This window comes from Cebidichthys violaceus, unplaced genomic scaffold (genome assembly GCF_023349555.1).
Source record: "Cebidichthys violaceus isolate CVI_PGR_0920_01 unplaced genomic scaffold, fCebVio1.0.p SCAF_12, whole genome shotgun sequence".
In the NCBI taxonomy this organism is placed as follows: Eukaryota; Metazoa; Chordata; class Actinopteri; order Perciformes; family Stichaeidae; genus Cebidichthys; species Cebidichthys violaceus.
Window position 1 is genome coordinate 14,970,235 of NW_027176285.1, and position 18,229 is coordinate 14,988,463.

At 43.7% G+C, this 18,229-nt stretch overlaps 1 protein-coding gene across 1 annotated transcript in view; it reads left to right on the forward strand.

Annotated features, from left to right (window-relative positions):
- Positions 1–1,427: 1,427 nt before the first annotated feature.
- Positions 1,428–18,229, forward strand: part of lamc3 (laminin, gamma 3) — a 91,855-nt gene continuing 75,053 nt past the window's right edge. The window contains exons 1-2 of the mRNA XM_068706638.1: positions 1,428–1,993; positions 9,302–9,606. Coding sequence (XP_068562739.1) covers positions 1,612–1,993; positions 9,302–9,606 — 687 coding nt within the window. The 5' untranslated portion in view covers positions 1,428–1,611. The remainder of the gene's footprint in view (positions 1,994–9,301; positions 9,607–18,229) is intronic.

The following is an 18,229-nucleotide window of genomic DNA, read 5'->3' on the forward strand; positions in this document are numbered from 1 at the left end:
TTTGCCGTAAATCCCGCCGGGATCATAAATGTACAGCATCTAAATGTGTCTGTCCACGCTACCTGTCCCTCTCTGTCTCGCGCTATCTGTCTTGATATTACTTTCTTTTGTTGTTCTTCCTTTTCTCCCTTCTCTTCTTCATCTCATACACTCCCATGACGGCATTGATCCGATCGTCATTTAGAACGTGCTAGTGCCGATTTAGCTGTCGCTGTAAATGTGGTGACAGTAAAATCATTAACGAAAAAGGAGGATCAGAATGCGCTGCATTATGGATTATTATGTTGGACTTGTTATACCGCTTTGACAATGTAGTCCCCGCGGCTCGACGCTCTCTTACTGAGGCTACCACTGATAACGCCGTCCTGACCCACGGCGGCGTTGTGAAGCGTAAAGCCCCCCCCCCCCCAGGTCAACACTGTCAGCTCTGTAAACACTCCTGCTGCTGTTTGCACTTGTTCTTGCCGTTAGCGCCGATGGCTGCCTGTCGCCATGTTGAGAGCCGTGTGGGGGCAATCCCTCACTATTAGACGTGCTCTGAAAATGTAGCGTCTTGACTTATCTTGACAGCGAAACATTCCCAGCGATGGAACAATGGGGCCATTACCACAACTGAACCAGCAGATAAAGAAGCATTGACGGGTAGACAAGTGCACAGGAGTGGTCCAACGCTAGCATCCCCACCAGATAGCTGATCTGTTTATTGGTGATGAGTTACAATTCCTTGTCATAGTTTCGCCACCTTTTAATTCATAAGTCTAATCAAAGACTGGTGGATGGGTTGCATATAGGACCCCGAGCAGTCCGTATGAATTACAGGCATATGCAAACCAGTTCTCACTTTCACGGTGGCTGGGCCTTGAGTGGATATTGCTGAAAAAGCAGTGCAGCTGCTTCAACTCTATTTTTGCAAATAAATTGTCCCTTTAGGTCACAGAACTCCCCTGAGCGACATCTCTTTATGGAGATGACCCGTGCCTGCTGAAATATTCCAGACACTTTTAGCACCTCCAGTCTTCCACTGTGAATCACTGCAGTCAGCATTTACCAGAACGTCCTGCTGCGGGGCCAACTGCCAAGCACATTTATCACCATATCGATGATATTTTGCGTTCCCGTAAGTGCCGAAATGCAGGCGCTTTGGTGCTCACTAGCTCAATGCCCAGAGGTGTAACAACCTCACTCTAGTATTATTTAAAAGGTGTTGCAGAATGTGTTTTTTTTCCCCTGTCAAACGACATTAGTGCAGTCTGCTTTACATCTGAAGCTAATAGCGGTGCGGCGCTTGTGTTGACCAGCAGGTGGAGAGGTTTGCATCGACCGTTCTACCCTCCAGCCCCCACCCCTGTCCCTCCTCTGTCTGTCTCATGCTGCCCCTGATGAGAGGAGTTCCTGCGCAAACTTCATTCCACTCCACAAAGGGAGAACACATGTTGGAGACTCACCAGAGCTAGTTCAGACACACAAAACTCATGGTCTGGACTTTGTTCTTGCTGTTGGATTTCTTCTCTCAAGTCAGGGTCTGCGTGCGTTTGTGTCTTTGCATCACAGTGTATGAATGTTAAAGTGTGTGTGTGTGAAGTGTGAGTGTAATTCAAAGTGCTTTTAGACATGGAAACATCTGTGAGTTCTCTTCTCCTGGCCCTGCTGCTCTCTCTTCATCTGCACTGCCGCCTCCCCGTTTGGGCCGCAATGGACTCCTGCTTCGATGAGGAGGGCGCCCCGAGCCGCTGCATGCCCAAGTTCGAGAACGTTGCCTTCAATCGCACTGTGGTGACGTCCAACGCGTGCGGCTCCCCACCCGAGGACTACTGCATGCAGACCGGCTCGACGCGCTCGTGCCACCACTGTGACGCGTCGGATCCGGACCGGAGCCACAACGCCAGCCTCCTGACAGACTTCCACAGGAATGAGGAGCCCACGTGGTGGCAGAGCCAGTCCATGTACTATGGCATCCAGCACCCCGGTTCTGTCAACCTCACCCTCCACCTGGGTAAGAGAGCACATCAGCACCTCCTTAGTTCAGCCTCCAGAACTCTTTGGTTTGACTTGCCTCCACTTGCAGCGTAGTTTGTGGCCAGGCTGAGTGATCTAGGCCAAGCATGTGTGTCCTCAGGGTTCAATTATGGTCTCTGTTACGATAATGTTGTATATAATGTCCGATTTCATTTTAAAGTGCTTGAAAGCTCTTCATGTGCACTGCATTTGCTGCGTCCTGGAATAAAATATGATTATCAGTAATATATTTAGCGCCCTACAGAATGCAGGTGGGTTTCTTTTCAGTGGTAAAGAGCACTTTCATGGGATTTCACATCGATGCATGTTATAGCTGAGTTGAGGTTTTCGGCACTTTTTTTTCTCACTTTTCTTTTGCAGCCAGTATCTCGGTGCAAGTCCATTGATGTGGACATCTTTAATACAGAACAGCTGTGCTTAACAAACACATTCTTTGTGTTATTCAGTCGCTGCTCTGAGCCGTCTTCATAAACACACACTTTGGCCCAGACACGGCTTAGACTTGGAGTGCTTGCGAGCACATAGCCACGAGGGCATGTCTGAGAATTTGGTTTGGATTTGAAGTGGATGAGAAAGACACACACTTGCATCTGACATGCCTAGATAGCAACCGAGTGATGGTTCAGTGCTGGCCCGAGTTTACATTTTTAGCCCACGTACCACCATGGGTATTGGGGGTGAACCCATCCGAATCATGGCTGCCACAAACAGTCACAACTCAAGCTGACAAGGCTTTTTTTTTTTTTTTTTTTTTGATATGATTTTGGGCCAGAACTCGCTAGAATACAGCCACCAGACGCAGCCTTCATAGAAACATGTCCCACGATTTGGACCAGGCCACGGCAGGATGTCAACCTTTTAGGAAACATTTTGGATTGAAATCCACATTTCACATTATTGCAAATTCAACATCTTCTGCTGCAGGCTCCATTCAGTGTTTTCATCTCAGCAAATTTTCAGGTTTCACCGCAACAAATACTAAGCCACTTCATTTTCAGAGAAATTCCAGGAAATAAGCAGCTGATAACCTTTAAAAAAAAAAAGCTCCAACTTCGGCGGGAATAAGACCAACTGAAGTTAGCTTGGCATTTACATAAAACGTATTTAGAATTCTAACGATACGCTTACTTTCCAGGCAGGTAAATTTCATTAACCCTCTAGCCAGAGACATTTTTGCATAGCCAGGGATTTGGTCAGCAGGTCTACTGTCACTTGAAATTATGCAAATTGTCCCTTTACTCTGGGGAAGGTTGTCTCAGAGCTTTTGGAGAGAACCCCTCAGCATTTTAAACAAAGTTCAGCTTTTGGAGTTTTTGAAATGTTGTCAAACGCCTGTGGTTAAAACACAGTCACTGTCAAAACTCAATTAACCCCCAAAAAAAATTACAGCTAAATATCTAAACAACAAACAAATTGTCTTGGCTGGATTGATTTAGACCAGCAACATATTAAATAGCCAAGAGCTCTTCACAAAAATGTGCAATTATTGTACCAACTGAGAAAGTCTTAGTTTATGTCTTTTCCATTTGCAGTGGTTTTAATTGATACAACTTATGATACAGTAAGCAAGAGTGCAAACGGAGACCTTTGGGCACATGTGGAAAAGATGTGGATCATAATTGCAATATCGTATGATATTCACAAATTCTGTAAATTCTCCAGCATGAAGTGACTTCTGTGTCATGTAGTTTCACACTTTTCTGTTGTTCAGAATGTGAAAAGCTTGACTAACAGTTACTCATGTCCAGTGAACTGTATCTGGGCCTTGGTTTAGGATCTGGTTGAGGCTTTCTTGATCAGTAAAGAATATGTTTGGGGTTAGGATTTAGTCATATAGTGGGAAAACCATCAGTTGTAATAATTAGACTTCACTTCTCTTGAACTGAACCCGGGTCTTTCGCAGTTCAAAACAAATACGTAGCCGTGCATCACTTTTACCACGCTGCATTACTCCTGTGTCACTAATACAGAGTCTACGATTACCTCCTTCACGCACTCTTTGCCTTTGAGCAAATGCCTTTGACTTACTTTTTTTGTACACCGTGTATATATTTGCATTTGAAGACATTTCTCATTTCACAAAAATTTGTATGAGACCAGCTTGAGCCATTAGCATCATTATCACATTACCATGCGGTGCAAAGCTGCGGGAATAAGTAACAGAACACATTTGTCACTTTAACTGAATTAAATTGTGGCGATTAATGTTACAAAGCATCTATGAAATTACCTTTTCCTTCTTTCATTTATTTGCTGAGCTGTGTGTGTGTGTGTGTGTGTGTGTGTGTGTGTGTGTGTGTGTAAAGGAATGTCTAAGCAAGGGCGTACACGGGAATGTGGGCCCCTCTGAAGAATATTGCTCTGGGCTCCCTTTATTTATTGAACTAAATGAATACTAACTATTCTTTTTTTTCTGGTAAAGAGTACATCTAATATATTTCATTTATTCTCGGTTAGAGGTTGAATTCAACATCTTCTTGTTGCGCTAAATGTATCTTCTCTGGCTCTGTAAATGTCAAACACTCTACAATAGAGTATGTTACCAAATAAAGAGAACTCAGAAGTGACTTTCCTGTAACTTTGCAACAGGCAGGCTGCTAACAAGCCGGCAGTCCCACAACAAGAATAAACCCTTTTTAACAATTAATCTTAAAGAAATAGTCTAATATTGTTCTTCTTGTTTGATGAGAAGATCGTTACCACTCTTATATTTGTCCATTGAGCATAAAGCTGGAGCCAGGAGTTGGTTTAGCTTAGCATAAAGATTGGAAAAAAAGGGTAGCCTGGCATTGACTAAAAGGTAAAAATAATAGCACCTGTAAAGCCCACTAATAAAAATGATATAGTTGTATTTTGTTTGTTTAATATTGTTGTCTTCTGGACCGCCACCTTATGGCAACACACAAATGTTCTTTGGGCAAGAAAGTTAATTCATTTTTTTCACCAAAATGTCAAACGATTCCTGAGTCGTGAGAGTGGCCGCTTGTTAAATAGAAGAGGGAAATCAATCAGCCTGAACACAGCTAATTTAAAAACAAATTCTCAAAGTCATAGTGAATTAATTGTGTCATCAGACAAATGTTGGTTGATAATAACTGCTTAGTGTGCATGCAGGGTGAAAAATTAGGAAAACAATACACTGATAACTCAGTCTTGCACATTGTAATGAATGTGAGTGAGAATCTCTTACCTTGAGGTAGAATAATGGTCTGTCCAGGTCTAACCCTCATTTTGCCCAAAGTGAGCTGGGATGGATATCTTTGGACCCCTCACATTTTGGATCAGAAAGGTAACTAGATTAGGTTGAGTGACTGCTAGCCTAATTGGTATAAGCGGCATTTCGTTGAATTAAATGCAACGTAAAAAAGGTAGAGCTATTTGAACATCACCTTAAACCTAACTATTTCTGGCCACTTGGGGGCAGCGAAAACAAGCTGTAAACACAGACAATAGTAATAACCTTGATAAGAAGGCGAGCTTGTTAGCTAACGGTTGCTAATTTACACTTCCAGTAACTGCAACATTGCGGAGTTGTGTTTTTGGCGAATGCAAGTCCGATATTAACTATCTTTTAGTTTTCATTTGTTGTTGTTTATTTCCACAATGTCCTGGGGGACTTATGTGGCTCTTTAGCCGCTAACGTTTGAATGCTAACGTTTGAATGCTAACGTTTGAATGCTAACGTTGAATGCTAACGTTAAATGCTGAATGCATACAGTGGCACGGAAGGTTACTAGCTAAAAACTGCTACCTGCTGTGACCGGAAACGAAAAAGAACGTGTTTAAAAATGCTTATACAAAAAGAAGCTCAGTAGGAACTGAGGGAGCTTCAGAGTCACTGACATTTTCAGAGACATTTTCTTGACAGTTTAGATTTCCTGCCTCCTCGTCCTCCTCTGTACCGGTGGAGTGGGCGCTGCCCATCAAAAAGCCCTTCTTCAAAGGAACAAGAGACGGGGACAAAATGATGACAGAAGTTGAAAATGCCAGCGCTTTGACCGTCGCCGAACTGTTGTATCACGTGCTCTGACAGCGAGCGTGGCTTCCATCAAATGGAGCATATTGATTTCCTATAGCAAGCAGATGTCTGGCTGTGTTCTGAGGCTTTGTTGTTTCGAATCTGCGGTTCTTTTAGAGAAATCCGCCGATGTTTGCTGCTACAGAGGTATGTTGTCTGCAGGGGTTGTTATTCTTCAGACAATCGCCCACATGTCTGTCTCCCTCAGACTAAATTCACCTTTGCTCCCCTCTCCCAAACATGTGTTTCACGCATTTGAATTAATCCAGCACAGACGATTATGTTTTCTTAACACGCAATTTCAATGCAAGTGAAAATCCCGGAATTGTGGTCCGTGTCGCATCTCTTTGGTCCATGTGAAAGCTCTGTGATCCATCTGGGTTGATGGTGGGGGTGGTGGGGGGGGGTGTGTCTTCGACCGTGGCTGTTTTCTTTTGCCTCTCCAAACAAAACAAGCTCTCTCTGAAGGGAATACAGGCAAATGCTGGGACGATAAACACAGCAGTAGGACGCAGGGACACACATTGCAGCCAGGTCAGACTGGTTCTGCGAAAAAGACAAGAAAGAGGGGGGGGGGGGTCAGGCTGCTTCAAGGGGAGTAAACAAAACATAATGAGGAAGAAGGGGGTAGAAGGAAGAAAATGCTGGTAAGGAATTGGGGTCAGGTTTTTCCCAGAAAGGCTTGTTGAGATACACACAGACCCTGCAGCTGGTTCTCATTCAGCGCCGTCAAAGACGAGCAACATCCTGTCTCGGATGTAAAACAATGATAAAAGTCTGCCGCAGTTGGCATGGCGCTCTCACAGCCAGAATGCGTGGCGTGCTGGATAAATCACAACTCTCTGTAAAGAGTTTTATTCTATTTAATTTGCAATCTTTGAGACGCAGCGCGATTGGAAGATAAATCCACTCATCCGTGTATTTGCCGATTCCCCCTCCCAAAAAAAAAAAAAATCTCAGCTTGGAGTAAACAGCTTGTAAATATTGAGTCTACGGCGCTCGTGGCGAGTTTAGTCTCAGTCTGTCTCGGTCTGGGCAGACGAGAGCAGCTGTGTTAAGTTGACACTAATGACTCCGAGGAAGGGGTCGGACGCCGTGCCTCTGCAGCTCCCAGCTTTTGCTCTTAAAGTCGGCCGTTTCATTGGTGCGCAACACGAACAAGCTTCAGTCGGATTTGTGTTGCCACAAGATTCTGGATCAGCCCCGCAAAAAAAAAAAAAGCTGCACCATGCTGTTCCTCTGGGTTTCCAAACTCAACGCTCAAAGACCTGTCGCTTGGCAAACAAAGACAGACTTCTGCTTCAAACGGAGAGCTCCGAACTGCCAAAACAAACGTGTGAATTCTATCCTAGGGCGTATTTTATCTATAGTATATATGCTTGGTTTTGCGATTTGATAGCTGAAAATCCCCTCACGTAAACTCTGACGAACACATAAAGCATGTGCACTCCTGAAAGACGATCAATCACGAATCATTAAACATTATGCATAACAACATACAAATATCATTTGCAATTACTCTGCATTTCATCGCGGGGCATCCAACAAATGTTTCATCTTCTGCCTCTTTTTATGTTTTTTGCCTCGGTCCCAGCAGGGCTGAGCTCACCTCACGCAGGGAGTAAATGAAAGCTAAATGATCTCAGGGCTCCTAAAGGAAAGATACCATTAGAGAGAGCCGCAGAGACAAGAGACAGAGCTGCTTCGATCCGACTTGGCAGAGAAAAGCAACAGATGTCATTACGGCTGTGCCAGCGGATGGCATCCCTCTATGAATGAGCAGAGCGGCAGAGACTTAGTATCTAATGATGTAGAAGAAAAAAAAAATCCCCAAGAGTGCGATGAAGACGCCCGTTAAGAGAGTTTCTACTTGTTACTTATCATTCTGGTGTCAATATGACTTCGGTTTGTGTCTGCCCAGTCGAAAGCAAAGCCGCTAAATCTCAACGTGTGCTCGTATTCAGGACGAGTAACTCCGCAAGCGTCCCTGACGCGCCTCCGGGATTACAGTTTGAAGTGTCCGCAGCGAGCAAACAATGGGAGGGAAACGACACACACTCGATCGAAGAAGAGGCGTCGACTCTCTGTTTGCCCCGAGATCAGGGAAGAAGATGCCCATCTTTCTCCTACAAAACCAAATGAGGACAAGGGCTATGTTGCAAATCGATGAAGCTCCCACCGTGGTTTTCCACACAAGGAGACGTTATGAAGCAAAAATCACCGAATGATTCAAGCCATCAGAGTATGCACAGTGTGAAAAAAGATGCCAGAAGACATTCTTTCCTAACCTCCCCCCCGCCCCCCGCCCCCCATTACCCGTGAGACTGATCCCTCAACGTATTATGCACCTTCAGAAAAATACTTTACAGGCTTTTCTTCAATTACAATGCAACACCAATTACATCGCAACTTAGTCGGATCTGCTAAATCCCCCCCCCCCCCCCCCCCCCCCCCCCCCAATGCCGACTCAAATGGAAACCCGGGTACGCTATATCTCCTCGTCTGGGGCGGATCTTCTTCCATGTGAGATTGGAATCTGAAACGCATTTTCCTTCTTCACAAGACTGAAGGCAAATCACTGTTTTAGGTAGAATACAAATCTATGAAACAGTCTCCCTTCTCTTCCTGTCTCTGTCTCCCCTCATAAACAAACGGCTGAACTAAAACCTCACGTTTTGCTATATCAATCAATGGTGTGTTTAATTCTAAGCCACACTCAGCCCCCCCCCCCCCCCCCCATGACACTCGTTAGTGTTTGACCAATTTCTATTGATTACATCTGTTGCTTTCCTGTCGCACCTCCAATGTTGCATCAGACTACATTCTAAGTGAGTCCACCGACGCTTTCCACTGAGATTGCGCTCGCACTCATCGGACTATTCTGTCCTACAGTTATTATAAGGGAAAAAAGAGAGACATTTTGTCTCTTTTCCTTTTGACCTATGTTTCACTTCTGGGGCCCATTATAATCTGGATAATGAGAAAATAATCCTGGGTATTCTTCTACTCCTGCAGGAACGCCATTAATTTACCCTGCATAGAGGCACGGAAAATTAAGCCTGTCCCCTATTGTTTTTCTTCTTTCTATAATGCAATTATGTCTTTTTTTTTTCCCCCCCTTTGCCCCCGGGCCCTAAACTATCACCCTGCAGTATTTGTCTCTTATACAGCCAGCCCCGATCTAACTGTGTAACTACAATGGATCTAGTTCCAGCAGTAATTCTTCCAACGATTCCATTCAACGCTAATCATATCTGTTTTCCACAGGGAAGGCTTTTGAGATAACCTACATACGATTGAAATTCTACACCAGTCGGCCGGAGAGCTTCGCCATCTACAAGCGCACGGAGGAAGACGGGCCCTGGCTGCCTTACCAGTTTTACAGCGCCTCGTGTCGGACGACGTACGGGAAGGACGCCGAGGCGTACATTCGTCCGGGAGGTGATGAGAGGGCCGCTCTGTGTACGGACGAGTTCAGCGATATCTCTCCCCTCACCGGAGGAAACGTGGCGTTCTCCACGCTGGAGGGGCGGCCCAGCGCATACAACTTTGACCAAAGCGTGGTGTTGAAGGTGAGGGCACATTTTTTGTGTTGTGCGTGATTCTTTTTTTGATCCACATAACGAAAAATAACACACATTTTTAATGCAATGGAAAAAATTTAAAAAAAATGCAAATTGGTTTATCAGTTGTTTTATGTAGATTACATATAAAAACAGCCAAAACATGTTTTTTTGCTTTATTTGAATGCATTGCATTTGAAAACCTTGAATCCATACTTCACACTTTTAGCTTTAAACTTTGCCATATTTTTTTCCCACGAACTTCTGACGAACACATGTGTCTTGAGTTTGACATTCCTTCAAAAAACAAATGTATTATGGAGACACAGGAGCTGCTCCCATCACACGTAGATGATAGCATGTTAATAACAGCGCCGTGCAGCTGACATCGTTAGCGCCACCTTAGGCGTGCGCTTTCACAAAAACAAACATGTATGACTTCAACCCATATATTTTCAAAGCAACTGAAGGGAATCTAATGTTATATTTAGCTCTGATTAACATTGATGAAGCTTTGAGAGGGCTGAGCTGAATTAATGGCGGCCTCTTGGGGGAGAGCCCAGGAGGGGTGGGCACAGTAAAGCGTGCCTAAAAATGAGTAAATATACTTAATGCAGCCCCTCCTCTTCCTCTGACAGGGCTGTAAGGATGCATCTGTCCACCCCTACTTCAGAGAAAGACTTCCCTGTGAAAATACAGTATTATTTATAGGCTAATTAACGTGAAAATGTACAGTCGGAATATACGCTACAAACGCATTAAGTTAAGCCCATTAGAGCAGAGATCAGAAGAAGATGAAACGTGCGCGTGTGCGTCCAGAAATAGTAGATGAGGACATGAGATAACGATGGTCCAGCTTCACAGAGAAGCCAGCTGGTTCTCAGTCACATGCAGAAATCCACAGCAGCATTTGCTCTGAGGCGGCTGTTGATTTTCAGGAAGTTTTGAGGAAGTTTGATCGAATTTTGCCGTTTCCATACAGCTTTTCTAATGCGATATTTCAAAATGCGTTTACAAATATGTGACTGAAAGGCTAGTGGCGTCAGTTTGACCAGAGGTTTGCTTCCTGAGTCCTGCGTGTGATTAGGGTTTCGGCGACAAAGGCTCGTTGGGGAAAGTTAGATGAAGATCATGGATTCGATTAAATATTGCTAAAGTATTGCATTTCACGGTGGAGATGTTCATTATTTAACCAAGAACACAATCGTTCTCTAACCATAAAGTGCTTAAAAGTTACCATGAAAACGTTAATATTGCTAGTTGCAGATATTGTATCGCGAGAAACATTTTTCTCATTATGTTTGTAAAAAAACAATTCAGGCGTGTCCCTCAAAAAATATTTGCTGTTGCAAGTAAGAAGTATAAATAAAGTAATTTTTAGTCGAAGGCAACAGCAATACGACAGTAAAACAATGTAATTGATGCATTGTATTGACCAGGCGTCGTTGCTCGTGGGAGGTTACCCCATTTATTCAGATCCATACGCCCTCATCAACGGCTTATCTTGACTCCGAAAACCATTCAAAATCGAATTTATTCTTTCTCAGTGGTAGTCCCACCACACACCTAGATAACCTGTTTGGCAGGATGTGGACAGACTGTATACAGGCCTCCCACAGCCCGAATGTACTCGCTCCGCATGTTGCATCTTTTCCCTCGCAGTGCAATCTGAACGCTGCTATTTTTATTCCCCCGTCTCTACGACAACAACAAATCGACCCTACATACATCTTCGGCAATGATCTTCAATTGCTTTAGGAACTGTGTGTCGCGACGATCGGTCCGCAGACATTGGCCTCCTCGTGATAGCTAATGACAACCCATTCTTCCGTGTGACCTTTCTCCCAAAACGCCTGCGAGGGAATGGGTCTGGCAATGCGAGACTCTCACCTCTGTAGAGGAAGCTGTCCTCCTCCACATCATTAAATAGGACGAGTGAGGTTGTCTTTTTGGAGGACGTGTGGGGGATCTGCAGTGTAACTCTGCATAACCACAACCAGACACACACACACACACACACACACCGTCGTCCAAAACTTAATAAAGTTACATTGAGGGGATTTTTTTATTCCGCCTGTCAGTATATTTGCAGTGTATAAATCAATTTAAAGATGATTTAGCTATAGATTAATATATAGATTAATGGCTTTATTTTTTTATCCAATCATTCCCTTTTAACAAATTATATTTAGTTTGTGCACAAAAAGCTGCAATACGAGGTTAGATTTGAACAAAAAACACTTAAATGTAATCTTCAAATACAGAGATACGCATCATGCCGGCTGATTGTAACAGCTTGTAACTGATGAGGATTTGTTGTGATGCTATCCTTGTTTTATTTGCACTCTTAAACCTCCCCTAAGATGTGAGATCTCAAAAGCAGAAGGGTGTGTTGCAGCTGACAAGCCCTTAGGGCTACACATGGTATCTCTGCCTGCATGCCTTTACCCCAACCCCCTGCCACCCTTACACACACACACACACACACACACACACACACACACACACACACACACACACATACCTTCTGTGCCGGATGCTGTCTTCTCATAACCCCCCCCCCACCCCTCACCCCCCTCCCTCTTGCCCCTCCCATCAACCACGGCACTTTGAATGGGTGACATCCCCCGAAACCTCCCACAGAGTAGAAAGCAGCAGCTTTCCTCAAGAGTCATCCCATTTATAACCGGGAAAAGATGGAGGATGAAAAGACATCAGTGGGTGAAGCCACATCAGCTCTCGAGCACGAGCTAAGCTGCACTGAGGAGTAAAGATATTTCTAGCCTCACGTCTGCTGTGTGAGGTCCTCTTGAGTCTACAGCGAGTTGGATTAGCTTTAGCGTTGCTATGGGCGGTATGCAGGACTGGATCGGGCTCCTAATCTGAACGTCCAGTGGATCTATTTCTTTTCCGTCTCGCTTGGACAACAACAACAAAAATGAGAGTGAAGGGAAAAAATAACATATTTATGTTGCTGAGCAAAAGCCAAAAAGGCCTCTCTATAAGTTTTCATAAGCACAAGGATGTTCATCATCCCCCTCCCTGAGTGTTTTCCTTTGCTTCACATCCTGCGCCGTTAGTTCTACATTTTTTTTTTTGTTCTTTTGCTGCAAGAGCAGTTATAAAATGCCTACAAGAAAAGGTGGCAGCAGCCTGGTTTCGGTGTTCGGAGACTATTAAACTGTCCTTCTCTGATTAATCCCTTCACACTAGTCTTCTACCGCTGTGCTATTTGGGCCTCTCTCTCTCTCTCTCTCTATCTGTTGTATAATTCTGGACTCTGGAAGGCTGGGACAATAACAGACTGGAGAGCCTAGGTCGTACGGAATTGAGCCTGGTCTGCTGAGAAAAGAGCTAGAAATACATCTTCTTACCATGAAAGGATTATGTGGGATTAAGGAATTAGGAGACTAAGGAATATGCAAAGGTGGCATTGTCAGAAACAGGTAGTCTGAGTGTGGGAGTCAACAATAGCATGATGGGAAGAAATGGGTGCTGTGGTCAGGGTGACCTCGCCTTAATATCCAATGACCCGTGTTCAGTAACAAGTCATGGAAGAAAGAGAAAATATTTCTCTTGTAGAACAAGAGGAGGACATTTTGGGGCATTTTGAGCAGTTCCTCTCGTCATGATGGATAAATCGCTTTGTGTTTACTGGGCCTTCTACAATGTTATCACACCTCGGGTGCAATGTGAGAGAATCCCAGAAGACACCTCGATGTGTGAATAAGCTGTCGATGTCCTACACAACAAATAATGAAATCATTCTGGGGGGTTTTTTGGGCTCTGAAGCTTCAGTAATCAAAGCTTTGGCCAGGTGGCAAGCAAGACACCGAAACCTGGCTTGGTTTACTCGAGGAGTTGTAGCATTTATTCAACTGCACAAAAACAGCACTGCTACGTTTACAACTGTAACACTACCGCTCACTTCAAACTCACCATGTGTGCACACACACACACACACACACACACACTGAGGTTGTGCTACCTGTGTCACACAATTCAGTTAAAAGAGCATCTTAAAAGTACATAAAATGATTTTTCTGATGTCTTTTATGCATGGATTTTGGTTGAATGAGGTCCTATTTATGAACTTTTTGTGACAAAATAACAGCTTGTGACAATTTTACTCATAATGGATCATTTATGATCCGACATAAACGGCCTACATTTAGTAAAAAAACAAACAGAATATCTGAATCCCAAAATTGAAAATGAACAAATATCCGATTAGTTGAATATTCAGGTCCAGAATCCAGAAATTCTGAAAGTGTTTTAGCCACATTACTACTACCACTTTAGTCCAGACTGAAATATATCATCCACTATTGGAAAGGTTTTCAAAACATGTGTACAGACATTCATGTTTTCCCAGATGATGTACCTGAAGGACCTTAGTGATCCTACAAGACATTTGGACCATCATCAATTACCAAATGTAAGCATGCTGACACGCTAAACTAACGCTAAACATGGGAAACATTATCCATGCTAAACATCAGCGTGTTGCCGTCGCGATGTTGAGCTCGTCTGTAGACTTTTGTACTGACCCTGGGACATTTTTAAAGAACTCCACTGATAATTTCAGCAGGAATAAAAAGGCGCTTTAACACCTTTTGATAAACTCCAGCGACTTCAAATTAGAGTCTTCAGTGGATCTTAAAGCACTTCTATTATAGCGACACCTCTTCTCATTCTGGCTTCTGAGAGGGGGCAACGCTGCTCCAATAAACATCCCTATGACTCAGTCTATTGAAGTGGCTGTGCTTTATACACTTCAGAGGACTCGTCCAGGAGAGTTTGATTCCCGGGAGTGTCCGTCCACACGCTCCCAGCTTGTCCCTGTCTCTCCTTGTCGGGGTCAGCAGCATCACGGCGTTCACTCTCTGGATGAGGAACAGCAACAGACACTTTTTGATTTCCGGTGTCTGTTCCTCAGTATGTGGGGGTTAGCGCAACAGTGTTGAAAAATATCTATTTTCCTATAGCTTATTCACTTCTATTCCATTTGACAAAAAAAATATCCCAGGGCACCAAATCTCTCCTTGTTATCCTGATTCAATCCTTTATTATCGTGAAGGATTGAATCATTTATGTTCTGTGTGCAAAGTAATTAAGATCGCTATCAAAAGTCCAGATCAGATTTCGTGTATAGATGTGAGAACTGCTGTTACACATAAAAAATAATTACGTTTGAGCAAATGTGATGTCTACATGCACTAACCCACTGTAAGTAAAGATAAACATTAAATATTACTCTTTCTTTCTTTTTTTTTGCTGTATAAACATTATTATTGAATTCATGGCTGCTGTTATGGAAGCTTTGCAATGAAAAAAAAAAATGCATTTTACTCAAAACAACATAAATTAGCAGCTGAGTGGGTTGTTATGACATTTGCTTCGGTAAAATGCTATAATTGCATCTTTATTTGTACTGTTATATAAGTTGCTGTCTCTGCAGGATTGCTCCTTTCATTTTAAACAACGTAAGCCTGTGGGTTGCTCGTGTTGATAGTGATTACTGTACAGAAATATACTTATAATATATATAAGGCAACTCTATAAAACGAGCTCGGATACTCTTTCACAACACGGCGTGTTGTATTTTCACATTAACCTATTGAACCCTTAGAGGTTTTTAATTTCACGGTGAGGCCATGTAAAGACAGACATACGGGTGGCTGGGTGATCGGTAAGGCGGCCTTACAGTACTTACATTAAGACCTGCCTACTAATGGTGTCGTTGGCTGGATTTCAGTATGTTTTGGATGACATCGACCCGCTGATTGTAAAGCTGTGGGGGGGATCAATAGAAGCCAAGAATACATAGATTGGGTGGTAAATCTCTCAGCAGACCCGCCAAACACCCCCGTCTCCTTCACTCCACCTTCCCTCTCTGCCTTCCTCTTAAACAACGAGATGAGAAGACCCGTAATTGACTGTGATCCGTACTCCCATTAGTATAAAAGGGCGGATCAATTGCACAATTTCTTTCATTAAACCTCTGATTCCCATTCGACTTTGAGGGTGACGGGACAGATGGGGTGTGGTTGAGCAAATACAAAAACCTATCAATGTCGGTTAAGAATATTCTCCCTGCAGTGAATCATCAAAAGAAAAAGAAAGAAAAAAAAGAAGGGGGTGGCGGTGGCTCTTCTCCTTCGATGACGACACACTTGGGCGCCAGTTGAGCTACAAATCCTTGAAAAACAAGAAGAAAATGGGCGACTCAATACGAGGGTCGAGGGTGAGAGCAGCACTCAATATAATTCCCACAACAGCACTATTTCTTGAATGTAAAATGAAGGGCGTAAAAAAAGGGAGGGAGGAGAGGGCGATGGAGAAGGGAGGAGATGTAAGCTTATAATAGCTGTTGATTTTGAACAATCAATACAACCTCTTATACGCACAAATCCCAAAAGCTTCTTCTTCTTCTGTAGTGTAAACAGTGAATAGTTCACCAGGGTAATCCACTAACCCTGAATAATAGTGCATCTCTAGGAAACAAATATTAAGACAGTTAATACATCTCAAACTGGACAGTGTGTTGCTCACGTGCGTCGGTGTACGGATTTCCATTTTGAAGGCCTGCAGGCTACTCTGTTCGCTTGTTGACCTGTCAAGCTGATCCCAGCGAGTGTCACTACAACTCTGCAGGCTTTTCTAGAGTGCAGCGTTTTTTTTGGCTCCAGGGACCATCCAGGATTCGTGGGTCCCGGCTCCTCCGCGGCATTTACTGCTAACCTTGTGTGAACATTCTGTCACTTCTGTCATGAGGGCAACATGATGCACGGGTAGTTGCTGTAATTCTGTCCACTGTTCCGTCATCACCGGGAACGTTTCCTCTAGCGCCGCCAGCAGGTCAACGTTCTAATTTGTCCAATACTCTATCCTCACGGTTCATGAACAAACATTTCCTGAAATAATGGCGTCGCTATCAGCCGCAGGTTTACTTTGTGTTAAGTGAGAATTAACCAATCTTAGCACACTAACAGGCTTACATTGGTCGAACCTTGTCAACATTACCTGCTTTAATTCGGCATGTCAGCCTCGTCATTGTCGGGACGTTAGTATGCTAATGTTCTATTTAGCTCAAAAACCCCCCTGCTGTGCCGAAGCACAGCCTCACAGAGCCGCTAGCAGTCTCGTTGAACACAGGACTCCGAGAAAAACGCACCACAATGCTTTAAATGGTGTCGCAGTCCAACTTGTTTTTCTAAATGAAATCAAGTGCGCATCTGTTGTCATCTACCAGTCTGGCAATCTTACTAAATAGCCCACCGGCATGCAATCACCTGAAGAAGTCCTTCAGCTTCAGATCCCTCCTCATTAAGTCAAACTTTGTGTGAATGTGATTATATTGCCAGATACAGCTGACATTGGCTGTTTTTTTCTGTGGCTAATATGGGATAATGGTCACAGGTGCCTAGTTATAGTTAAAAGTGTCGGGGCAAGATTAGTGACAGAGAAGGGGAAGTATGGCAGGACATTTTTCGTTTAACACCTAAAAGTGCTATTTCCTGCAGGATAGAGCCTTTAATCACGGGTAATAAAACTGCTCTTCTTGCAATCAGCATACTGCCACCACCCCCCCCCCCCCCCCCCTTTCCTCCATTTCTCTTCATAAGATTATGATTGCTTTGAGGCGTATAAGGTGCAGAGTACATGACATTCAGGTATGATAGTGTTGGTGAATCCCGGATTTGTGGGTAAAATGTTCGCTCGGTTTAAGCGGCAAATTGTGCGTAGTTTGGAATGCGGCCCGTCGTCGCTGAGCTCGACATTTCCTCGCGTCTCGTTGAGGTAAAAGAGCCGGAGAACAATCCGTAGAACAATCCGTAGAACAATCCGGAGTACCGGTGTCTGGGATCTCGAATTCCTCAGAATACTAAAAACCTCAGAGAGCTAAGCCCAAGAGAAGGAGGAAGAATGTCAGTGGTGTGATTGTAAAACCAAACAAAGGCCTCCGTCTCTGGGTTTATGACTGTGTTGCTCAGGCAGTCTGCGTTGTGTTTTTCATTAAGTTGATGTAATCAGAGGAAATGCCCGAAGCGCTCACCGTCCATTTTTTATTTTTTTTTTCCCAGCATTGTTTTTTTTTACAAAATATTGCATTTGACGTGAGCAGCTATCCAGCTAATGCAGTAAAATGACACCCCGGAGGTACAGAAGAGGCCATATTGCATCCGTCTGACTGACAGAAAAGGGACGCATGTATAAAAAAAAAAAAAAAAGTCTTGAATGTGTGGTTCAGTTATACTGCAAACATAGGTTTTCAAAACGTGTCAATGGCTGATCATTAATTATCTTTTCCCTGCAGCGAGATAAAGATCGTCCATTTGTGTCAGGGGTTGAAATCACAGTCTTTACACACCGATTGCCAACGGAGCATAAAACGATCCCTGTTCCTCTCCGCGGCGTGCCGGTGTGTGCCATTTCCTCCGCATATGGCTCATACAGAAGCATGCATATTTCATGAGGCTTAAAAACAGGAATTGCATCCCGCCTGTTTTATTAGCATTTTAATCCCTTTGCAGATTTAACGCCTGTGCCTCAGTCTGAAGAGCGCGTAGTTTCAGTATAGAGACTTCACACGCTTCATCTGCCGCTTTAAAAAAATAAAAAAATGCAT